Source organism: Mytilus trossulus, chromosome 2, assembly GCF_036588685.1.
Source record: "Mytilus trossulus isolate FHL-02 chromosome 2, PNRI_Mtr1.1.1.hap1, whole genome shotgun sequence".
Classification (NCBI taxonomy): domain Eukaryota; kingdom Metazoa; phylum Mollusca; class Bivalvia; order Mytilida; family Mytilidae; genus Mytilus; species Mytilus trossulus.
This window is the reverse complement of record NC_086374.1, coordinates 42,620,582-42,642,452: the sequence shown is the minus strand read 5'-3', so window position 1 is coordinate 42,642,452 and position 21,871 is coordinate 42,620,582. Positions and strand designations below refer to the sequence as shown.

Sequence of the window (21,871 nt, the reverse complement as noted above, 5' to 3'; positions counted from 1 at the left end):
TGAAATAGCATAGGCAAATACCTATTTTGTTTACAAACAAATCATTGGCTGCTAGGGGATCAAAGGTTGGCTGTTCCGTTATTTCACCTACAGTCGTAAACTTTATTTGTTCATTTTATGAAAATTTGAAATTTTTATCCTTTAAAGAACATCATTGACTAAAAATCGGGGGAAACGTTTAATTTTGAACAATAATCGTCAAAGTAAAAACGAGAACTTTCAAGTAAAATTATCATAAATGTGATTACAAGTTGCGGTTTGTAGGATTGTTGGATTGGCCGTAATTGTGTTCCGTTTTTGTCACATGGGAGAAAATTTTCACATGACGTTTCGCGGATATTTCTCGGGTGTATTCGTACCAATGAATGATAAAGGCCAAGTTCCGAGGTTTCTTTTGATACAAAAATAGAAATTATGATAGAGATAGAGCAATCTGATTGGGTAGTATTTTTATACTTTTCATCATATCTTAATTTAGAAAGTATTGCACCATAAGAGCTTATGTTCGCGCAATAGCCGGCATTAAGACGAATGTAAGAACAAGAAACACAGTACCCAACTAAAGGTAACATTTTATAGTAATGGGGGACACTTCTATACGAAAACGAATTGATCAAAGAACAGTAAAAACAATATTTTCGCGATATGACTCAAAGTCAAAGATATCGAATCGATTGGTCAGGTTTTATTTCTTTCTCTATTTTCTTTCAGTCCCGGCCAGGTCCGGCAAAAGCCAAACACGAAGCCAAAGTCCTCAGCGACTTGAGTCAAGACGAAGGGATCTTTTAGACCCGAGGAAAAGAGCAGATTTCTGCCGAATAGTTAGGCGTTTAACTGCCAAGATTCGACACCAGAAGACCCCCGTTTTAACACAGGACTCTTCTAAACCATGTACGGACCGGACGACAGTAAAACTCAGCAAAATGGCTTCAGTGCCACAGTCACAGGCTATAGGGGCAGAGCCCCAAGAGACCTGGACGAACTCGTGGACTTGTTGGACATCAGATATTCTGGAGGAGAAGGAACAGTCTTTGGATTGGGACTTGATACAGATGCTACACACGACGCCCAACACTTCCATGACTTCACTACGTTTGGATCAAAAATCAAGTGGCCCATTTGACAAAGGTATATTTTACTACTATAAATCATTAATAAGAATTAACATATCCAATGTACAATATGCATTTGTTAAAAAAATTAAAATGATGTAAAAAAAATTTTTTATTAGGACTAGACTCTATTAGAACACTACTTGATTCATTTAAAAATAGCCAAAAAAAACATACTAGATTTAAAAAAAAAATTAAAAATGCATTTTGTAATTAAATTTGTTTTTGAATTGCCTAGGTCTGTATCCTTTACTTGTACACTAAGAAAAAGTAGTTTTTGAAGATGACAAAAAGAGGTTGAGAGTTTGACAGATGAAATGGAACAGAAGGAAGTTTTGCAGGGGCAGATCATGTAATGTTAATTTCATATTTTCAGAGTGGAATGACATGACCATGGACATGACCGATTTAAAAGAAATAAAAAAAGAAGGCCTTTCCTTAGAAGATATGGATATGGACTTCCCTTTGGGTATTGACATGCCAGTCGATGCCCATACCATGTCTGAGGATGATTTCCTTGATAGCTTCATGGATCTGTCTGAATTCCTGTTACCAGTAAGTAATGTTTTATTGTTCTCAACATTATTACTTAGATCTTTATGTTTTCTGTAAATTAAAGTGTCTATAAATCAAGCTTTTGAACATGAATATTCAATTTACAATAACAAATGCACACTCACAAATTATAAACTCAGACAAAATGTGAATCCATATTATAATAATTAGATATAAGAAGATGTGGTATGAGTTCCATCTCATCCAAGTCACAATTTATAAAAGTAAACCATTATAGGTTTAAGAACAGTCTTCAGCACATAGCCTTGGCTCACATCAAACAGCAAGCTGTAAAGAACCCCCAAAATGACTAGTGTAAAACCATTCAAACTGGAAAACCAAAGGTCATACATGTATTGGATGACAAACAATGAATCATCTGACTGTTTAAAAGTACAAGTGTAAAAAAACAACCATAAATGTATGATCAAGAAATTTTATAAATCTAGCTTTATTTTAGCTATAAAAAAATTAATGTGTTGATCTGTTTTCAGGAACAACCATTAGAGGAAACGGAGGAGGTACAGAATGTTATACAAATAGAACCCTTATCCAATACTCCTTTCATGGTTGAACCAGTACCAGAGGATTCAGTCATCTGTGAAGAAGTGGTATCTCCAGTGTCAGTGAAGCGTGACATTGATGACATAGACTGGCATCAATACAGTGATCATGACTATGTCACCAAGAAACCATGCCTCTCTCCTTCACTTGATACTGAGATAGAAAATGCTATAATTGCATCCACTTCTACATCAAAGATCATCACTACGAAAGTCACTCCAGATAAAAAGTACCGTGAGAGAAGAAACAAGAATAATGTTGCTTCCAGACGATCAAGAGAAACCAGAAAGATGAAATTTGTTAATATGGAAGATGAAGCAAATTGTTTGGTTATTAAAAATGCAGAATTGAGAGAAAGAATTGCAGAAATGGAAATATTGGCTAAAGAAATGAAAACTTTGCTTGTACAAAAGTTAGCAGCAAAGTAAGGAAAAGTTAACTTTATTGTGAGATCTGAATGAGTTATGGTACTTTTGTATCTTGAGAACTGCTTGTTGTGGTTTAACATGTTTTGTTTCATTGTGAAATAGTCATGAAATCATATAAGATTGTGTAGTAATTAAAAAGGTTGAAAATGTAAGAAAAAATTGTGAAATAATCATCAGAGTTTAACTTGTATGTATTAAGATTGAAAACATAAGAATAAATTGTCAAGTTATCATCATTGTTTAACTTGTATGTATAAAAGTTGAAAACGTAAGAAAAAATTGTTAAGTAATCATCAGAGTTTTAATAACTTGTATGTATTATAGGAGGTTGTTTGTTTGTTTGATATAATTACCTATTTTGTAGGTATTGCTTGTTTGATAACTTACCTATATTGAAGGTAGATCTATATGTAAAAAAAAAAATTAAAGAAGACAATTATCATACACTAAAAAAGATTTTATACTAATATATAAAAAAAAGATTTATGTGTTGAGAAACAATCACAATTTGACCTCATGCATCAGAAGGTCATCATGTTTAAACGCATTATTGATTCTCTATAATTCATTGTACAGTACATATTTGTATGAAATAAATTTCAGAATATGAAAAAAAAATCAAATAAAAAGTGAATATATATATTATTTTTGTCAACATCATTTTAGAGAAACACTCTGTACATGTATGTAGAGAATATTTTTTGCATCATCATGATATAGAATTTTGTGTTGTCATTTGATTTATAAAGAAAGGATTGCAATGGCAGACATATGTTAAAAATGCCTAAATCCTGTGTTGTTAGAGTAGTTTATATTATCATTTTGTTAAGTTTTTGTTGCCATATATTTTGCAAGTTTATTTTAGGTTTCAAAATTTAATAAGGTCACATTGGGGAATATTTTTAACTTTATTTTATAAGACACTTTGTTTATAGGTTGTTCAATCACTTGGAAACAACTTTGAAGAAACTATTTGTTCAAATTGACTTTAAAGAAACACAAAGCCTACTTAATTATTAATGATTTTTTTTACAAATGAATTTAGATTGAGTGAAAATCTTTAAGACATCACACATTAAGTTTTGGCCATTTGATTAAAGAAAATTTACTTCTTGAAATAATAATAAATATTTGCTTTCACTGGACTTTTCATACCTGTAAATATATACATTGTAACTATGGCACTCAGGAATAATGTATGGTGACATGGTCAATGGGAGATGACTCTAATAGTACAAATAAAATGTATTGGTGACCGTGATCATATTACATATGGTACACTTCATTATTTATTATTTACCTATATTGGTAATAGATTTTATCTTGTTACAATGTAATGGCAGGTTCATTTTTAAGATTTATTTATCATTGAAAACTGAATAAAAATGTTAAAATGTTAGAATATATAGTTAGTTTTTATTCTGACAAAATGAGTACCGGTATGTAGACTGCGATAAGGAAGAAATACAAACATAAATGACTTGTTGCAGTCCATCCTTACAAGGTAAAAACTGTCTAAATACAACATAAAAAACTTAGATAAAAAGTTTTTGCATCTTTAGGTCATTACTGATTCAACAGGCCAAGTTCTGAGCTTTTTTTCGACACTTTAATGTCCATTCTTTTTTGACAAATATCTTTTCCACTGGAGTCTGAAGTTACAGTCAGGGCTAAATTTAACCATACTTGGTCACATTCAACATTAGGTATACAGTTGTAATGTCATTATGAGTATGATGACTCTGAATGCCAACAAATATGACAGACATCCCTAATGAATATTGAGAGAAAATTACAAGTTTAGTCTATTGGTAACTGCAGAGAAAATCTGACAGAATGTTTATTTTTATGATATAATTTCTATCATATAAATAGAAAGATGTGGTGTGATTGCCAATGAGTCTACTCCCAACAAAAGACCAAACCACACAGAAATTAATGACTACAGCTACTGTAAGGTCTTTAATAATAATCAAAGCTAATACTGCCTAGTGAGCTTAAAAAGGCTCTGAAAGAAAACAAACAACCTAATTTATGAACAAATAAACAAACGACAACCACTGAATTACAGGCTTCTGACTTTGGAAGGGCACATATAATATGTGGTGGGGTAAAATATGTTTGATGGACGTGCTCTAACCTTAAACATTGGTGAAGCAGCACAACACAAGAACAAATTATACTAAACAATATACACATTTCCAATATGATATACAGAAACAAAAAAACAACCACTGAATCACAGATTCCTAACTTGCGACAAACACATTTAGAATGTGGAGGGGTTCAACATGTTACACTCCCCCTAACCTGGGACAGTGGTGTAACAGTACAACATGAGAACAAACTTCAAAATCAGTTGAAAGATGCATAACTCATCACATGGAAACAATATAGAAATATATCGAACAAACAACGAGTGGATGTATCTAGACACTTGAACACCTGAACAACAACATAAACACTAAATACAGATCAGAGAGTACTCTCAGTTATTGACAGCTCTTTATACGACCGCAAAAATAAATTTTGCGTCCTATAATGGTATCATGTCGTCTGTGTCATCGTCCCAAGACTCATTTTGTTTCTGGACAATTACTTTTGTTTTAGTGAATGAATCTCTATAATTTTTTTAACAGAAGGTTCAATATCACTACAGGAAAGTTGGGCTTGATTTTGTTTAGTTTAGGATTGGGGGCAAAAAAAAGGGGGCCCAAAATAAACATTTTTTTATACGACCGCAAATTTTGAAAAAATTTCGTCGTATATTGCTATCACGTTGGCGTCGTCGTCGTCGTCGTCGTCGTCGTCCGAATACTTTTAGTTTTCGCACTCTAACTTTAGTAAAAGTGAATAGAAATCTATGAAATTTTAACACAAGGTTTATGACCATAAAAGGAAGGCTGGTATTGATTTTGGTAGTTTTGGTCCCAACATTTTAGGAATTGGGGGCCAAAAAGGTCCCAAATAAGCATTTTCTTTGTTTTCGCACTATAACTTTAGTTTAAGTTAATAGAAATCTATGAAATTTTGACACAAGGTTTATGACCACAAAAGAAAGGTTGGGATTGATTTTGGGAGTTTTGGTTTCAACAGTTTAGGAATTAGGGGCCAAAAAAGGGCCCAAATAAGAATTATTCTTGGTTTTCGCACAATAACTTTAGTTAAAGTAAATAGAAATCAATGAAATTTAAACACAATGTTTATGACCACAAAAGGAAGGTTGGTATTGATTTTGGGAGTTTCGGTCCCAACAGTTTAGGAATTAGGGGCCAAAAAGGGACCCAAATAAGCATTTTTCTTGGTTTTCGCACCATACCGTTAGTATAAGTAAATAGAAATCTATGAAATTTAAACACAAGGTTTATGACTATAAAAGGAAGGTTGGTATTGATTTTGGGAGTTTTGGTCCCAACAGTTAAGGAAAAAGGGGCCCAAAGGGTCCAAAATTAAACTTTGTTTGATTTCATCAAAATTGAATAATTGGGGTTCTTTAATATGCCGAATCTAACTGTGTATGTAGATTCTTAATTTTTGGTCCCGTTTTCAAATTGGTCTACATTAAGGTCCAAAGGGTCCAAAATTAAACTTAGTTTGATTTTAACAAAAATTGAAACCTTGGGGTTCTTTGAAATGCTGAATCTAAAAATGTATTTAGATTTTTGATTATTGGCCCAGTTTTCAAGTTGGCCCAAATCGAGGTCCAAAATTAAACATTGTTTGATTTCATCAAAAATTGAATAATTAGTGTTGTTTGATATGCCAAATCTAACTGTGTATGTAGATTCTTAATTTTTGGTCCAGTTTTAAAATTGGTCTAAATTAAAGTGCAAAGGGTCCAAAATTAAACTAAGTTTTAATTTAACAAAAATTAAATTCTTGGGCCTCTTTGATATGCTGAATATAAACATGTACTTAGATTTTTATACGACCGCAAATTTTGAAAAAATTTTCGTCGTATATTGCTATCACGTTGGCGTCGTCGTCGTCGTCGTCGTCGTCGTCGTCGTCGTCCGAATACTTTTAGTTTTCGCACTCTAACTTTAGTAAAAGTGAATAGAAATCTAAGAAATTTTAACACAAGGTTTATGACCATAAAAGGAAGGCTGGTATTGATTTTGGGAGTTTTGGTCCCAACATTTTAGGAATTAGGGGCCAAAAAGGGCCCAAATAAGCATTTTCTTGGTTTTCGCACTATAACTTTAGTTTAAGTTAATAGAAATCTATGAAATTTTGACACAAGGTTTATGACCACAAAAGAAAGGTTGGGATCGATTTTGGGAGTTTTGGTTTCAACAGTTTAGGAATTAGGGGCCAAAAAAGGGCCCAAATAAGCGTTATTCTTGGTTTTCGCACAATAACTTTAGTTAAAGTGAATAGAAATCAATGAAATTTAAACACAATGTTTATGACCACAAAAGGAAGGTTGGTATTGATTTTGGGAGTTTCGGTCCCAACAGTTTAGGAATTAGGGGCCAAAAAGGGACCCAAATAAGCATTTTTCTTGGTTTTCCCACCATAGCGTTAGTATAAGTAAATAGAAATCTATGAAATTTAAACACAATGTTTATGACAATAAAAGGAAGGTTGGTATTGATTTTGGGAGTTTTGGTCCCAACAGTTAAGGAAAAAGGGGCCCAAAGGGTCCAAAATTAAACTTTGTTTGATTTCATCAAAATTGAATAATTCGGGTTCTTTAATATGCCGAATCTAACTGTGTATGTAGATTCTTAATTGTTGGTCCCGTTTTCAAATTGGTCTACATTAAGGTCCAAAGGGTCCAAAATTAAATTTAGTTTGATTTTAACAAAAATTGAAACCTTGGGGTTCTTTGATATGCCGAATCTAAAAATGTACTTAGATTTTTTATTATTGGCCCAGTTTTCAAGTTGGCCCAAATCGAGGTCCAAAATTAAACATTGTTTGATTTCATCAAAAATTGAATAATTGGGGTTCTTTGATATGCCAAATCTAACTGTGTATGTAGATTCTTAATTTTTGGTCCAGTTTTAAAATTGGTCTAAATTAAAGAGCAAAGGGTCCAAAATTAAACTAAGTTTGATTTTAACAAAAATTAAATTCTTGGGCCTCTTTGATATGCTGAATCTAAACATGTACTTAGATTTTTGATTATGCGCCCAGTTTTCAAGTTGGTCCAAATCAGGATCTAAAATTATTATATTAAGTATTGTGCAATAGCAAGTCTTTTCAATTGCACAGTATTGTGCAATGGCAAGAAATATCTAATTTCACAATATTGTGAAATAGCAATTTTTTTTTTAATTAAGAGTTATCTTTCTTTGTCCAGTATAGTAAGCAAGAAATGTCTGCCAGAATTTTTTTTGATTGGAGTTATCTTTCTTTGTCCAGAATCAACTTAAATCTTTGTTATATACAATATACAATGTATATTCACTTTTTACTACCAACTGATAAATTTAAATAATCTTTACCATTCAGTGATAACAAGCAGTTTTTTTACATCTTAATATTTTATGATGTATTTAAATGAGTAGTAATTGTTGCAAACTCCATTAGAATATTTAAACTGAAATTAGTTTTGGAATAAGGGAAAGGGGGATGTGATTAAAAAATTGGGTAAAATTTTTCTCATTTGAAATTTCATAAATAAAAAGAAAATTTCTTCAAACATTTTTTTGAGAGGATTAATATTCAACAGCATAGTGAATTGCTCTAAAAGAAAACAAAAATTTTATACATTCATTCTGTGTCAGAAACCTATGCTGTGTCAACTATTTAATCACAATCCAAATTTAGAGCGGAATTCAGCTTGAATGTTGTGTCCATACTTGCCCCAACCGTTCAGGGTTCAACCTCTGCGGTCGTATAAAGCTACGCCCTGCGGAGCATCTGGTTGATTATGGGCCCAGTTTTCAAGTTGGTCCAAATCAGGATCTAAAATTATTATATTAAGTATTGTGCAATAGCAAGTCTTTTCAATTGCACAGTATTGTGCAATGGCAAGAAATATCTTAATTACACAATATTGTGAAATAGCAAATTTTTTTTTAATTAAGAGTTATCTTTCTTTGTCCAGTATAGTCAGCAAGAAATATCTGCAAAATTTTTTTTTAATTGGAGTTATCTTTCTTTGTCCAGAATCAACTTAAATCTTTGTTATATACAATATACAATGTATATTCACTTTTTACTACCAACTGCTGAATTTAAATAATCTTTACCATTCAGTGATTACAAGCAGTTTTTTTTACATCTTAATATTTTATGATGTATTTAAATGAGTAGTAATTGTTGCAAACTCCATTAGAATATTTTAATTGAAATTAGTTTTGGAATAAGGGAAAGGGGGATGTGATTAAAAAATTGGGTTCAATTTTTCTCATTTGAAATTTCATAAATAAAAAGAAAATTTCTTCAAACATTTTTTTGAGAGGATTAATATTCAACAGCATAGTGAATTGCTCTAAGAGAAAACAAAAATTTTAAGTTCATTTGAATATATTCATTGTGTCAGAAACCTATGCTGTGTCAACTATTTAATCACAATCCAAATTTAGAGCGGAATCCAGCTTGAATGTTGTGTCCATACTTGCCCCAACCGTTCAGGGTTCAACCTCTGCGGTCGTATAAAGCTACGCCCTGCGGAGCATCTGGTTGAAAAATGACACCCAGTCCCAAATTTCCGTTATTTTTTTTATGTCTCGGTTGTCAAACCTACTTAAACTTAATGTGCCGTAAATCTAAATTGATTTATCTACACAATGGTATATGACACAACTATCATTGTTGTCTGGATCATTAGTAGCAGGCCTCAGAAGTTGGTCAATGGGTAAGAGGTACGCAAATCTGTTTTTCTTGTTTGTGAAATGACGATTTAATTTTTCTTTGTCCGTGCACCCCCCTTTTTTTACAGGTAATTATAAGAATGTCATACGATGTTTATGACAGCTAAGCAATAGAATTTCATCGAACTTTAAATATAAAAAAGATGACAAAATAGCATAACAAACATATTGTTAGAAAGGTGAAATATATATTTATTTTGCATATTTTTCTGTCTTGAAAGATATTTTTTTCTTTTTTTTTCTGACTGACCAACCCGACTTTTTCATGGGGAAAATCTGTAAACCAACAAATTAAAAAAACCCTGGCCTTACTAAACAAAGTCAAGTATTTTAACATACTAGTATTCAGTTATTATGTATTCTAATATGACGTGCTTCTTTCGCTTTATGAATAAACCGTTAACCCATGCTCTAAATCCAATAATTTGTTTTTGCACATGTGTCTATTGACTACTGCAGAATTTCATCAAATTGGCATGCATTTGATATATTTTATTAACTTAAAACACTTTCAAACTCTTAAATGATGCACATGTTGTTACTAATTCATTAATTATGACTGTAATGTGTTGCATTCTGAAATTGACATATTTGACCCTTCATGCTGGCTGTTCAAAAACTCCTCCCTCTGAAAAATCACAGTGCCAGCTGTTTGCTTCTTTACAAACTATGAGGGAGGTTCATGGAAGAGCCTACACAATCGCTTTACCCTCATACACATCGGACATAGAAATTACATTAATTGTCCAAATTAGAATCGGATAATTGATGCAGGCTATACTTTATTGTAGTTTTAACATGGGTAGGCATTATACTCATGTTTTTTTAGCCCTCACTATCACCTGGGCAAAAATAATCACGAATATAATGCCTACCCATGTTAGAACTACTATAAGTTATATGGTTCGCTACTGACCCCCTACGGATCCATAGAGGGTTAGTAAAATCCATAGGTGGTGAGACTGGAGGCTGAGTTCCCTATGAATTTTATTCACCCTCTATGGATCCATAGGGGGTCAGTAGTTAACTGTATAACAAATTTATCGGACGCTAGACTTTTTCTGTGGCGTTTTGTTGAAAAATAAACAATGAAACACAACAACATTAATAGATGATGTCGCCATTAACGCGTCATGAACCCCATATGAAACTTACTAACCCCATACGGTCTCATAGGGGGTCACCATGTGACGGCGTTTAATCAATCACAAAGTGATAATTCATCTGTGGTCTGATACAATAAAGTATAGCTTGCATCAATTATTTCTTAAGTAGCATTGGACTTTCCTTTGTATAAATATGATTTTTTCTTGAAGAACTAGCCATTATTTTACAATGATAGATTGTGACAGGCAAATCACTTTTTGTGCATTAGTTTTATATTCTACTTTGTATTTATTTCAGTGTTATGAAGGTACCAAAGTATATTTAAGAGTTGGTGGGGATATTTATTATGACCCTAGTGTGTCAAGAGTCACCCCATGATCTCTTGCTGATAGCTGGTGGCATTGGTATCAACCCCCTTTTAAGTATATTGTACCATGTCAGAGATTTAATATCCTTAAAGGAAAAAGGAAACCTTGAAGGCGACACATTAATACCACAGAAAGTATTATTGTTGTACAGTGCTGCTAAACAAGAGGAACTTATTTGTAAGGTATTGTACGCAAATAATTAAATTTTGTTGATTAATTCACCTTTCATTACAATATACAAAATTTAATTGTTTATACCAGTAGTATAGAAATATATTGCATTGCAGAAGATGCTTTGGCCCAGCCTATTTCTATTAGGATTTACAAGATTTGTATTCAAACTTTAAAAAACCTTTTAGAAAATGTACTCTTTTTGTGAGGTGTTATCAGACATGAGCACTTTTTTTGTTAGGTCACAGGAAGGCAAGGACATTTTTGACCATTGAAGAACTCAGAGGACAATCAAATCAAACCTTGATGATCAAAAATTAAGTAACTGGTCTAGGAAAGTAAATATAGACTAAGAATTAAATATATATTTTTCTGTGACTGTATTATACGATCCTTTACGATTAATATTTTGCATATCTGCAAGCAGTCTCGATATCCAAATAGCATGAGTTTGAATCCCAGCGAGGGAAGAACACAAATTTGCCAACTGTAGTGAAAATTACAAAAACTATATTTTACTTACATTTAACTATATAATGTAATTGCACAGTATTTTTTGGGGGTCAAATTTTGATTTAAACTGTTTTATTTTTAGAACATTTGAAAATTTTTCTTTTCCTATTTATTGTAGAATGAGATAGAAAAGATAGTATCTGTAAACAATAAGGTCAAATGTAAATTGTTTGTAACTCAGGCAGAACCTAGTAATGGTTTAAAGGGTAAGTTTTACTGGCAGACTTATGAGCTGGTTTTTTATAAATCAAAGTATATGGACGGTTTATCCTTTACTATTTAGTTCAGTAAACTTGATGTCAGTTATTTTACTTCACTATTATAAAAGTCAGGCAATACATGTACGTTATTTTACTCAAAACATATTTACAAATTCAACCAGTAGTTCAATTATTTTTATATGACCGCAAAATTTGAAAATTTTTTCGTCGTATATTGCTATCACGTTGGCGTCGTCGTCGTCGTCCGAATACTTTTAGTTTTCGTACTCTAACTTTAGTAAAAGTGAATAGAAATCTATGAAATTTTAACACAAGGTTTATGACCACAAAAGGAAGGTTGGGATTGATTTTGGGAGTTTTGGTCCCAACATTTTAGGAATTGGGGGCCAAAAAGGGCCCAAATAAGCATTTTCTTGGTTTTCGCACTATAACTTTAGTTTAAGTGAATAGAAATCTATGAAATGTTGACACAAGGTTTATGACCACAAAAGAAAGGTCGGGATTGATTTTGGGAGTTTTGGTTCCAACAGTTTAGGAATTAGGGGCCAAAAAAGGGCCCAAATAAGCATTTTTCTTGGTTTTCGCACAATAACTTTAGTTTAAGTAAATAGAAATCAATGAAATTTAAACACAATGTTTATGACCACAAAAGGAAGGTGGGTATTGATTTTGGAAGTTAAGGTCCCAACAGTTTAGGAATTAGGGGCCAAAAAGGGACCCAAATAAGCATTTTTCTTGGTTTTCGCACCATTACTTTAGTATTTATAAATAGAAATCTATGAAATTTAAACATAAGGTTTATGACCATAAAAGGAAGGTTGGTATTGATTTTGGGAGTTTTGGTCCCAACAGTTTAGGAATAACGGGCCCAAAGGGTCCAAAATTAAACTTTGTTTGATTTCATCAAAAATTGAATAATTGGGGTTCTTTGATATACCGAATCTAACTGTGTATGTAGATTCTTAATTTTTGGTCCCGTTTTCAAATTGGTCTACATTAAGGTCAAAAGGGTCCAAAATTAAACTTAGTTTGATTTTAACAAAAATTGAATCCTTGGGGTTGTTTGATATGCTGAATCTAAAAATGTACTTAGATTTTTGATTATGGGCCCAGTTTTCAAGTTGGTCCAAATTAGGATCCAAAATTATTATATGAAGTATTGTGCAATAGCAAGAAATTTTCAATTGCACAGTTATAAATTCAGCAATAGCAAGAAATCTTCAATTGCACAGTAACAGTATTGTGCAATAGCAAGAAATCAAATATTTTCAATTACACAGTATTGCATAATAGCAAGAAATATCTAATTGCATAATATTGTGCAATAGCAAGAAATTCCAATTGGATTTCAATTGGAGTTATCTTTCTTTGTCCAGAATAGTAGTTGAATCAACTTAAATCATTGTTTTATACAATATACAATGTATATTCACTTTTACTACCAACTGATAGATTAAAACAATCTTTACCATTCAGTCATTGTCAGTGATAACAAGCACTTTTTTTACATTTTAATATTTTATGATGTATTTAAATGAGTAGTTATTGTTGCAAACTTCATTAGATATTTGAATTGAGATCAGTTTTGAAATAAGGGAAAGGGGGATGTGAAAAAAAAATTGGGGGGGGGGGGGTCAATTTTTTTCATTTCAGATTTCATAAATAAAAAGAAAATTTCCTCAAACATTTTTTTGAGAGGATTATTATTCAAAAGCATAGTGAATTGTTCAAAGGCAAATTTTTTTTCAAAAAAGTTCATTAGACCACATTCATTCTGTGTCAGAAAACTATGCTGTGTCAACTATTTAATCACAATCCAAATTTAGAGCTGAATCCAGCTTGAATGTTGTGTCCATACTTGCCCCAACCGTTCAGGGTTCAACCTCTGCGGTCGTATAAAGCTGCACCCTGCGGAGCATCTGGTTGTAGTTTACAAACAATTGTGTTTAAGTGTTTGAATCTCTATGAAATTATAACACATGTTTCTATGTCTTGAAGGAATGTTTAGTACTGACTGGGGGTGATTGCTCAACATTTTTATACGACCGCAAATTTTGAAAAAATTTTCGTCGTATATTGCTATCACGTTGGCGTCGTCGTCGTCGTCGTCGTCGTCGTCCGAATACTTTTAGTTTTCGCACTCTAACTTTAGTAAAAGTGAATAGAAATCTATGAAATTTTAACACAAGGTTTATGACCATAAAAGGAAGGCTGGTATTGATTTTGGGAGTTTTGGTCCCAACATTTTAGGAATTAGGGGCCAAAAAGGGCCCAAATAAGCATTTTCTTGGTTTTCGCACTATAACTTTAGTTTAAGTCAATAGAAATCTATGAAATTTTGACACAAGGTTTATAACCACAAAATAAAGGTTGGGATTGATTTTGGGAGTTTTATTTTCAACAGTTTAGGAATTAGGGGCCAAAAAAGGGCCCAAATAAGCATTATTCTTGGTTTTCGCACAATAACTTTAGTTAAAGTAAATAGAAATCAATGAAATTTAAACACAATGTTTATGACCACAAAAGGAAGGTTGGTATTGATTTTGGGAGTTTCCGTCCCAACAGTTTAGGAATTAGGGGCCAAAAAGGGACCCAAATAAGCATTTTTCTTGGTTTTCGCACCATAGCGTTAGTATAAGTAAATAGAAATCTATGAAATTTAAACACAAGGTTTATGACTATAAAAGGAAGGTTGGTATTGATTTTGGAAGTTTTGGTCCCAACAGTTAAGGAAAAAGGGGCCCAAAGGGTCCAAAATTAAACTTTGTTTGATTTCATCAAAATTGAATAATTGGGGTTCTTTAATATGCCGAATCTAACTGTGTATGTAGATTCTTAATTTTTGGTCCCGTTTTCAAATTGGTCTACATTAAGGTCCAAAGGGTCCAAAATTAAACTTAGTTTGATTTTAACAAAAATTGAAACCTTGGGGTTCTTTGATATGCTGAATCTAAAAATGTACTTAGATTTTTGATTATTGGCCCAGTTTTCAAGTTGGCCCAAATCGGGGTCCAAAATTAAACATTGTTTGATTTCATCAAAATTGTATAATTGGGGTTCTTTGATATGCCAAATCTAACTGTGTATGTAGATTCTTAATTTTTGGTCCAGTTTTAAAATTGGTCTAAATTAAAGTGCAAAGGGTCCAAAATTAAACTAAGTTTGATTTTAACAAAAATTAAATTCTTGGGCCTCTTTGATATGCTGAATCTAAACATGTACTTAGATTTTTGATTATGGGCCCAGTTTTCAAGTTGGTCCAAATCAGGATCTAAAATTATTATATTAAGTATTGTGCAATAGCAAGTCTTTTCAATTGCACAGTATTGTGCAATGGCAAGAAATATCTAATTTCACAATATTGTGAAATAGCAAATTTTTTTTTTATTAAGAGTTATCTTTCTTTGTCCAGTATAGTGAGCAAGAAATATCTGCAAGAATTTTTTTTAAATGGAGTTATCTTTCTTTGTCCAGAATCAACTTAAATCTTTGTTATATACAATATACAATGTATATTCACTTTTTACTACCAACTGATAAATTTAAATAATCTTTACCATTCAGTGATAACAAGCAGTTTTTTTACATCATGTATTTAAATGAGTAGTAATTGTTGCAAACTCCATTAGAATATTTTAATTGAAATTAGTTTTGGAATAAGGGAAAGGGGGATGTGAATAAAAAATTGGGTTAAATTTTTCTCATTTGAAATTTCATAAATAAAAAGAAAATTTCTTCAAACATTTTTTTGAGAGGATTAATATTCAACAGCATAGTGAATTGCTCTAAGAGAAAACAAAAATTTTAAGTTCATTTGAATACATTCATTCTGTGTCAGAAACCTATGCTGTGTCAACTATTTAATCACAATCCAAATTTAGAGCTGAATCCAGCTTGAATGTTGTGTTCATACTTGCCCCAACCGTTCAGGGTTCAACCTCTGCGGTCGTATAAAGCTACGCCCTGCGGAGCATCTGGTTTATTTACAGTTAGAGGCAAAAAGGGGAAAACTAGGTTTTTCTGATCAATGGACAATTTATAAGACAATTTTAAAGCAGTGTAAGGGAGGTAATTCCAAAAAGTTTAACACACAATGTTGTGTATGTTCTGATTGACTTCCATTACACTTCTTGTAAATTATGTATAAAGAAACCTCAGGTTTTAGACTAAATGCAATAAAAAAAGGGGGGTAGCAGGTTTCAATTTTTTCCCCCAAATTTCTCAATTTTAAAAGTTTGAAGAAGAAATCTTTAATTGCACAATATTGCGCAATAGATTTGTAAGATCTTGCCATTTGTTTTGTGTCAGAAACTCGTATTATATATATAAACCGTTGGTTTTCCCGTTTGAATTTTACACTAGTAATTTTGGGTCCCTTTATAGCTTGTTGTTCGGTGTGAGCCAAGGCTCCGTGTTGAATGCCGTACTTTAACCTATAATGGTTTACTTTTTAAATTGTTACTTGGATGGAGAGTTGTCTCATTGGCACTTACACCACATCTTCCTATATCTATATAAAACAAGAATGTGTCCTCAGTACACGAATGCCCCACTCGCATTATCATTTTGAATTTCTATGTTCAGTGGACCGTGAAATTGGGGTAAAATCTCTAATTTGGCATTACAATTAGAAAGATCATATCATAGGCAACATGTGTACTAAGTTTGAAGTCGATTGGACTTCAACTTCATCAAAAACTACCTTGACCAAAAACTTTAACCTGAGGCAGGACAGACGGACGAATGGAAGGACGAACGGACGAACAGACGCACAGACCAGAAAACATAATGCCCCTCTACTATCGTAGGTGGGGCATAAAAAATGACCATAATCCAAATTCAGAGCTGTATCAAGCTTATAGCTTGTTGTTCGGTGTGAGCCAAGGCTCCGTGTTGTAGGCCGTACTTTAACCTATAATGGTTTAATTTTTAAATTGTTATTTGGATGGAGAGTTGTCTCATTGGCACTCACACCACATCTTCCTATATCTATTGAATGGTTTGTCCATACTTGCCCCAACTGTTCAGGGTTCGACCTCCGCGGTCGTATAAAGCTGCACCCTGCGGAGCACCTGGTTTAAAGCTTACACCAAAATATACTAAAAAATCATGCATCTATTACTAAATTGTTCATTTGCATGAAAACTCTAGACTATTGTCCGTTCATTGTGAATTTTATGACTTTTTACCTCACCTGGCCCGGGCAAAGTGAGCTTTTCTCAACACTTGGCGTCCTTCGTCGTCCGTCGTCGTTAACTTTTACAAAAATACTGGACCAAATTTAACCAAACTTGGCCACAATCATAAATAGAAAGATGTGGTGTGATTGCGGTCCGTGTAACACTTATCAATTCAAAGTTTTAAAAAGTTTTGAAATTTTAGATTTTTGGAATTTTTATCAAAGTTTTAAAATATCAAAATTTCAAATTGTGTTAAAGTTTTGAAATTTTGAAATTTTAACCAAATTATTAAAATATCAAAATTCTAAATATCGTTTATGAATTTGATTGTTTAGAAACTTGATCAAACTTTTAAAATACTAAACCTAACGTGCAATTTTGATTATTTCACTTTTTGAAAGTTTAGTTTTTTAAATGTTTGCTTAAAATATCAAAAATATAAAGGGGCGACAAGAGGGGTACCAGTAAACACTGATGTAAACACGGCTCTGATAAGAACTATTCTTAGTTATAAATAAATAGCATGAAATATATCAAATCATTCTTAATAACAAAATAAATAATGAAAAGAAGAAGTCGTTTTTTTTTATGAAACATATTAGACATCACATGGGATAACAGTATCCTGAAATTTTAAAGTTGTGCATCTATCAAAAAAAATAATAATTAAACCTATTTAAACCGGAATCAACTACGTTGATTTAAATCGCTTATATAAGGTTAGAGTTTGAGATAAATAATTCAAAGCTATTGTGTGTTCCCAGTGTCCAACATTTAGAATTATCAGTGAAAAATGACCAACTCGCAGTAAACCATATAGTATTTTTCTCCTTTTGACGTTACTGATGAAGGTAGACCCAGAAAAAGCTCTTCGGTCGCACACACTTTAAAACGTTTTCCTTTCTTGTTAATCGATTGCATGATGATAATATATTGCCTTTTATGATTTATTTCAGTTCCAAGAAATGATACGGATGGAATACTTAATATATAGCGTCGCAATGCAAGTTGTGCTAGGCGTGTTTCAGCTGGCCCCTAGTCAAAAAAATGTACTGGTTCAGTGATTATAGACGTAATACTAAACTCCGAAATATAACAATGAACTAAAATCAAAATCATACAAGACTTAGAAGGACAGAGGCTCCTGGATTGGGACAGGCGCAGAAATGCGGCGGGGTTTAACATGTTTCGTGAGATCACAACCCTCCCCTATACATCTAGCGAATAAAGAATGAAAAACACACAGAAATACGAACAGTAAAACGCACTTCAATAGGAAATACAAGTCCTATGTCAGAATAGGAAACAAAAGAAACTAATCAATATGACAATGATAATAAAATAACAAAGGATAAGTCGAATCCGGGTCCGTTCGCGCCCATTCATGTTCGCACCCACTCTTGTTCGCCCCCTTTCACTTTCGCATCCTACATGTTCGCACCCAAAGTCCGTTAGCACCCTACATGTTCGCGCCCAATTTAATTGGTTTTGGGTTTAATAACTTTGTAATCAAATTTTGGCAAGTAGTATTCTTATTTATTAGTAAAATTGTTTTCGTTGTCTCAAAATAAAGTGAGACAGCATTTTTTATTGTAATGAATAAATCTTAATTTTGTTTTGGACAGTGTATTGTTTAAAAAATAATATGCCTTTCTAAATATAAAGTGGGATTCTGTCAATGTTTTATTTTGTGTTGAGTAACTCATAATTGTGTTTTGGTTAGTTTATTGCTATAACATTGTTTCATTGACTTGTTTCATAATGGAGTGAGATTCTGATTTTTTGTGTGTGTGTTGAATACATTTTATCATGATTGATCATGTTTTGGTTATAATAGTGTATTGCTATAGTTTATTGTTTCATTCTGAGACTACTACTTAGTAGTCTCAGTTTCATTGTTTCAGATCAAAGGGACCAAGCTGTTAAAACAATTATCTTTTGTGTTTTTCATTTAAAATCTTCAATATTTTACTCATACCAAGCTATAAATACATTCAGTATTTACACGAAAGCAATACATAACAACAATCATGATTTTCCAATTATTCAACTGGAATTTGAATTAAAATTGGGCGCGAACGTGTAGAATGCGAAAGGACCTTGGGTGCGAACGTGCGAGGTGCGAACGTGAAGGGTGCGAAAGTATATTGGGCGCGAACAGACCTGATACCATATAAGTCTAGCAGTTACTATCATACGCTAGCTCCAGGATGACCTTGAGGTCACTCCGATGTATTGTTATCGCTTAAATTTCCGTCATTCATAAATTATAGTCAAATTAGTTTTGGGTTTTCAACACCAGTGAAAAAAGTGCATTTTCATACCTGCGATTTCTGTTCTCCGGTTGTACGATGTTTCAACAAAATATGGAATCATTTCAGTTGTTGATTTAGTCAGAGACATATATAATACAAGAGACTCTTGTATTATATGTCTCTGATTTAGTGGTGAAAATTTGACTGAATTATATATTAATAAATACGATTTTACATGTTTAACTGGTGTTTCAGAAAGAGGTCAGGTGCTCTTGTTCATTCGTACAATTATCGTTCATTCATAAATTTATCGTAAAATAAAAATCACTACACAGGTTATACGTGTAGTGTAAATGACCACCTGTAATCTAAAAATAGCGGTCTCACTAATAACGACAAGAAGAATTTTAGCGACAAGAAGCGTCAAGAACGGACAAGAAGAATAAATTAAGCGACAAGAAGACTATTTAGCGACATGAAAACTTCTCGTATCGCATGAGGATCACACATATCAAATGAACAATTATGTGTGGGACTTAGTTTTAAGAAATGATGTCAAAGTAACACTATGAAAATATTTTTAGTAAGCTGAAATATATATTTATTTTTTACATGTTTATGTCTTGTAAGTTATTTTATTTCTGTCCCATTTTTCAACATTAGCGTCTCGAAAGGTGAAATGTTTTAACTGAATGGTTAATTTAAATTAATTATGAAAATTGTTAAAATTAAATAAATAAAAGTAATTATTGCCCAGTTACAAACACTACCAGGGGATAATCCATAATTACCCCCAACTTTAGCCTGGTAAACTTGTTGTCTCCTTGTGAAATATAAAACATATTAAAAATGATTTCCTGCTTAAGTCTTTTATTGATATAAAGTCAAAACCTTCTTGCTTTTCACTAGACAACCATGTCCTGTCAGGTTTAATTCTTATACATGTAGATGAAAAAAAAAGTCCCCAAAACATTAACATGGCAGCAATTGCTTTTACAGCCTTTAAGGCTTTGATTTTTTTACAGAAGAGTGTCCACCATGCACTTGCACTGCACTATAATAATAGTAGAATAGAATTATCATATACAAATAGATGAAAATTATATATACATGCAATCGTAATATTAATAATATATATAACAACAAACCAGTGTATTCTCTACGACTATTATTATATAAGTATAATAGTCCAAGGTATACTGATTTCTTGCACTACAATATAATAGTTATTACGGTGAGGTTGAATTTCCTGTCATTTATTCATCATCCAAGCATGAACTTCTATCCGAAAAAAATATCTCTGTAAATTAACCGAAGTTTCAGGTATAGAGATGTGATCTGTTTCTGTGACATGCGCTTTTGACCATCCACAAGAACCTGCGGTCATCCGATGTTCAGTACTTCAGTACTTTGATTGTGTTTTGCCTAATGTCTTAAAATCATAATAGATACACTTTAAATAGCAAAAATGATAGGAGGAAACAAATCTATAAATAGGTCAACATGGCCGAAATTGTCAGTTTACTCCTCATCGGAGTTACTGCTCTTGAATGACATTTTAACAATTTTTGCTAATTTTTTTTACTTGAAAACTATAAACATGTACATGCAAGGTAGAAAGATTCATTAAAATGTCAAAATAATAGTTATCAAAGGTACAAGGATTATAACTTAGTACGCCAGACGCGCGTTTCGTCTACATAAGGTTCACCAGTGACGCTCATATCAAAATATTTAAAAGGCAAAACAAGTCCAAAGTTGAAGAGCATTGAGGACATTGAGGATCCGAAATTCCAAAAAAGTTGTGCCAAATACAGCTAAGGTAATCTATGCCTGTGATAAGGAAATCCTTATTTTTTCTCGAAAAAATCAAAGTTTTGTAAACAGGAAATTTATGAAAAATTACCACATTATTGATATTCATGTCAACACCGTGTTGACTACTGGGCTGGTGATACCCTGGGGGACGAAACGTCCACCAGCAGTCAGTGGCATCGACCCAGTGGTGTAAATAAAAATAAACTTATCATAGATACCATGCTAAGAATTAAATTTTGTATTTACACCAGACGCGCGTTTCCTCTACAAAAGACGATTATCATTAAGAAAAAAACCTGCATATATTTATCCAAAATAGTCTGACTCCTTTTAGAAATTTGTATTTACTGACAAATACCACTAATTTTATGCACGTTTCGGTGTTAACATGAACATCAAGTATTTGGTCATTTTTATCAACTTACTGTTTGCAAAAGTTAGAATTGTTTAAAGGATTTTCTTAACTTAGGCATAGATAACCTTAACCGTATTTGGCACATCTTTTAAATTTTTTTTTTATCATCAATGCTCTTCAACTTTGTACTTGTTTGGCTTTCTTTACTAGTTTGATCTGAGCGTCACTGGTGAGTCTTATGTAGACGAAACGCACGTATGGTGCATTAAATTATAAGCATGCTACCTTTGATAAGTATTACCATGCCGAAATGTCCTATTGTAATGTTTATTTATAAATTTCTATGTCCTGAATGTTCTTGCATTTATTTGTACTGTAGTCATGTCATATCATGTTG

At 32.4% G+C, this 21,871-nt stretch overlaps 2 protein-coding genes across 3 annotated transcripts; both read left to right on the top strand.

Moving 5' to 3' along the window:
- Positions 1–420: 420 nt before the first annotated feature.
- On the top strand, positions 421–2,821 carry LOC134707290 (uncharacterized). Of its 2 annotated transcripts, XM_063566937.1 has the most exons (4): positions 421–565; positions 712–1,128; positions 1,489–1,667; positions 2,162–2,821. In XM_063566937.1, exons 2-4 carry the CDS (start codon positions 924–926, stop codon positions 2,657–2,659), a joined length of 882 nt encoding a protein of 293 aa, XP_063423007.1. In that variant the 5' UTR covers positions 421–565; positions 712–923; the 3' UTR covers positions 2,660–2,821. The 2 variants fall into 2 exon arrangements, with proteins under 2 accessions (XP_063423007.1, XP_063423008.1); XM_063566938.1 differs by lacking the exon at positions 421–565 and having other exon boundaries at positions 858–1,128; positions 1,351–1,667.
- Positions 2,822–10,894: 8,073 nt separating this feature from the next.
- On the top strand, positions 10,895–13,890 carry LOC134705777 (oxidoreductase NAD-binding domain-containing protein 1-like). The gene is made up of 3 exons (XM_063564495.1): positions 10,895–11,143; positions 11,764–11,851; positions 13,865–13,890. Exons 1-3 carry the CDS (start codon positions 10,940–10,942, stop codon positions 13,888–13,890), a joined length of 318 nt encoding a protein of 105 aa, XP_063420565.1. The 5' UTR covers positions 10,895–10,939.
- The last annotated feature ends 7,981 nt before the right edge of the window (positions 13,891–21,871 follow it).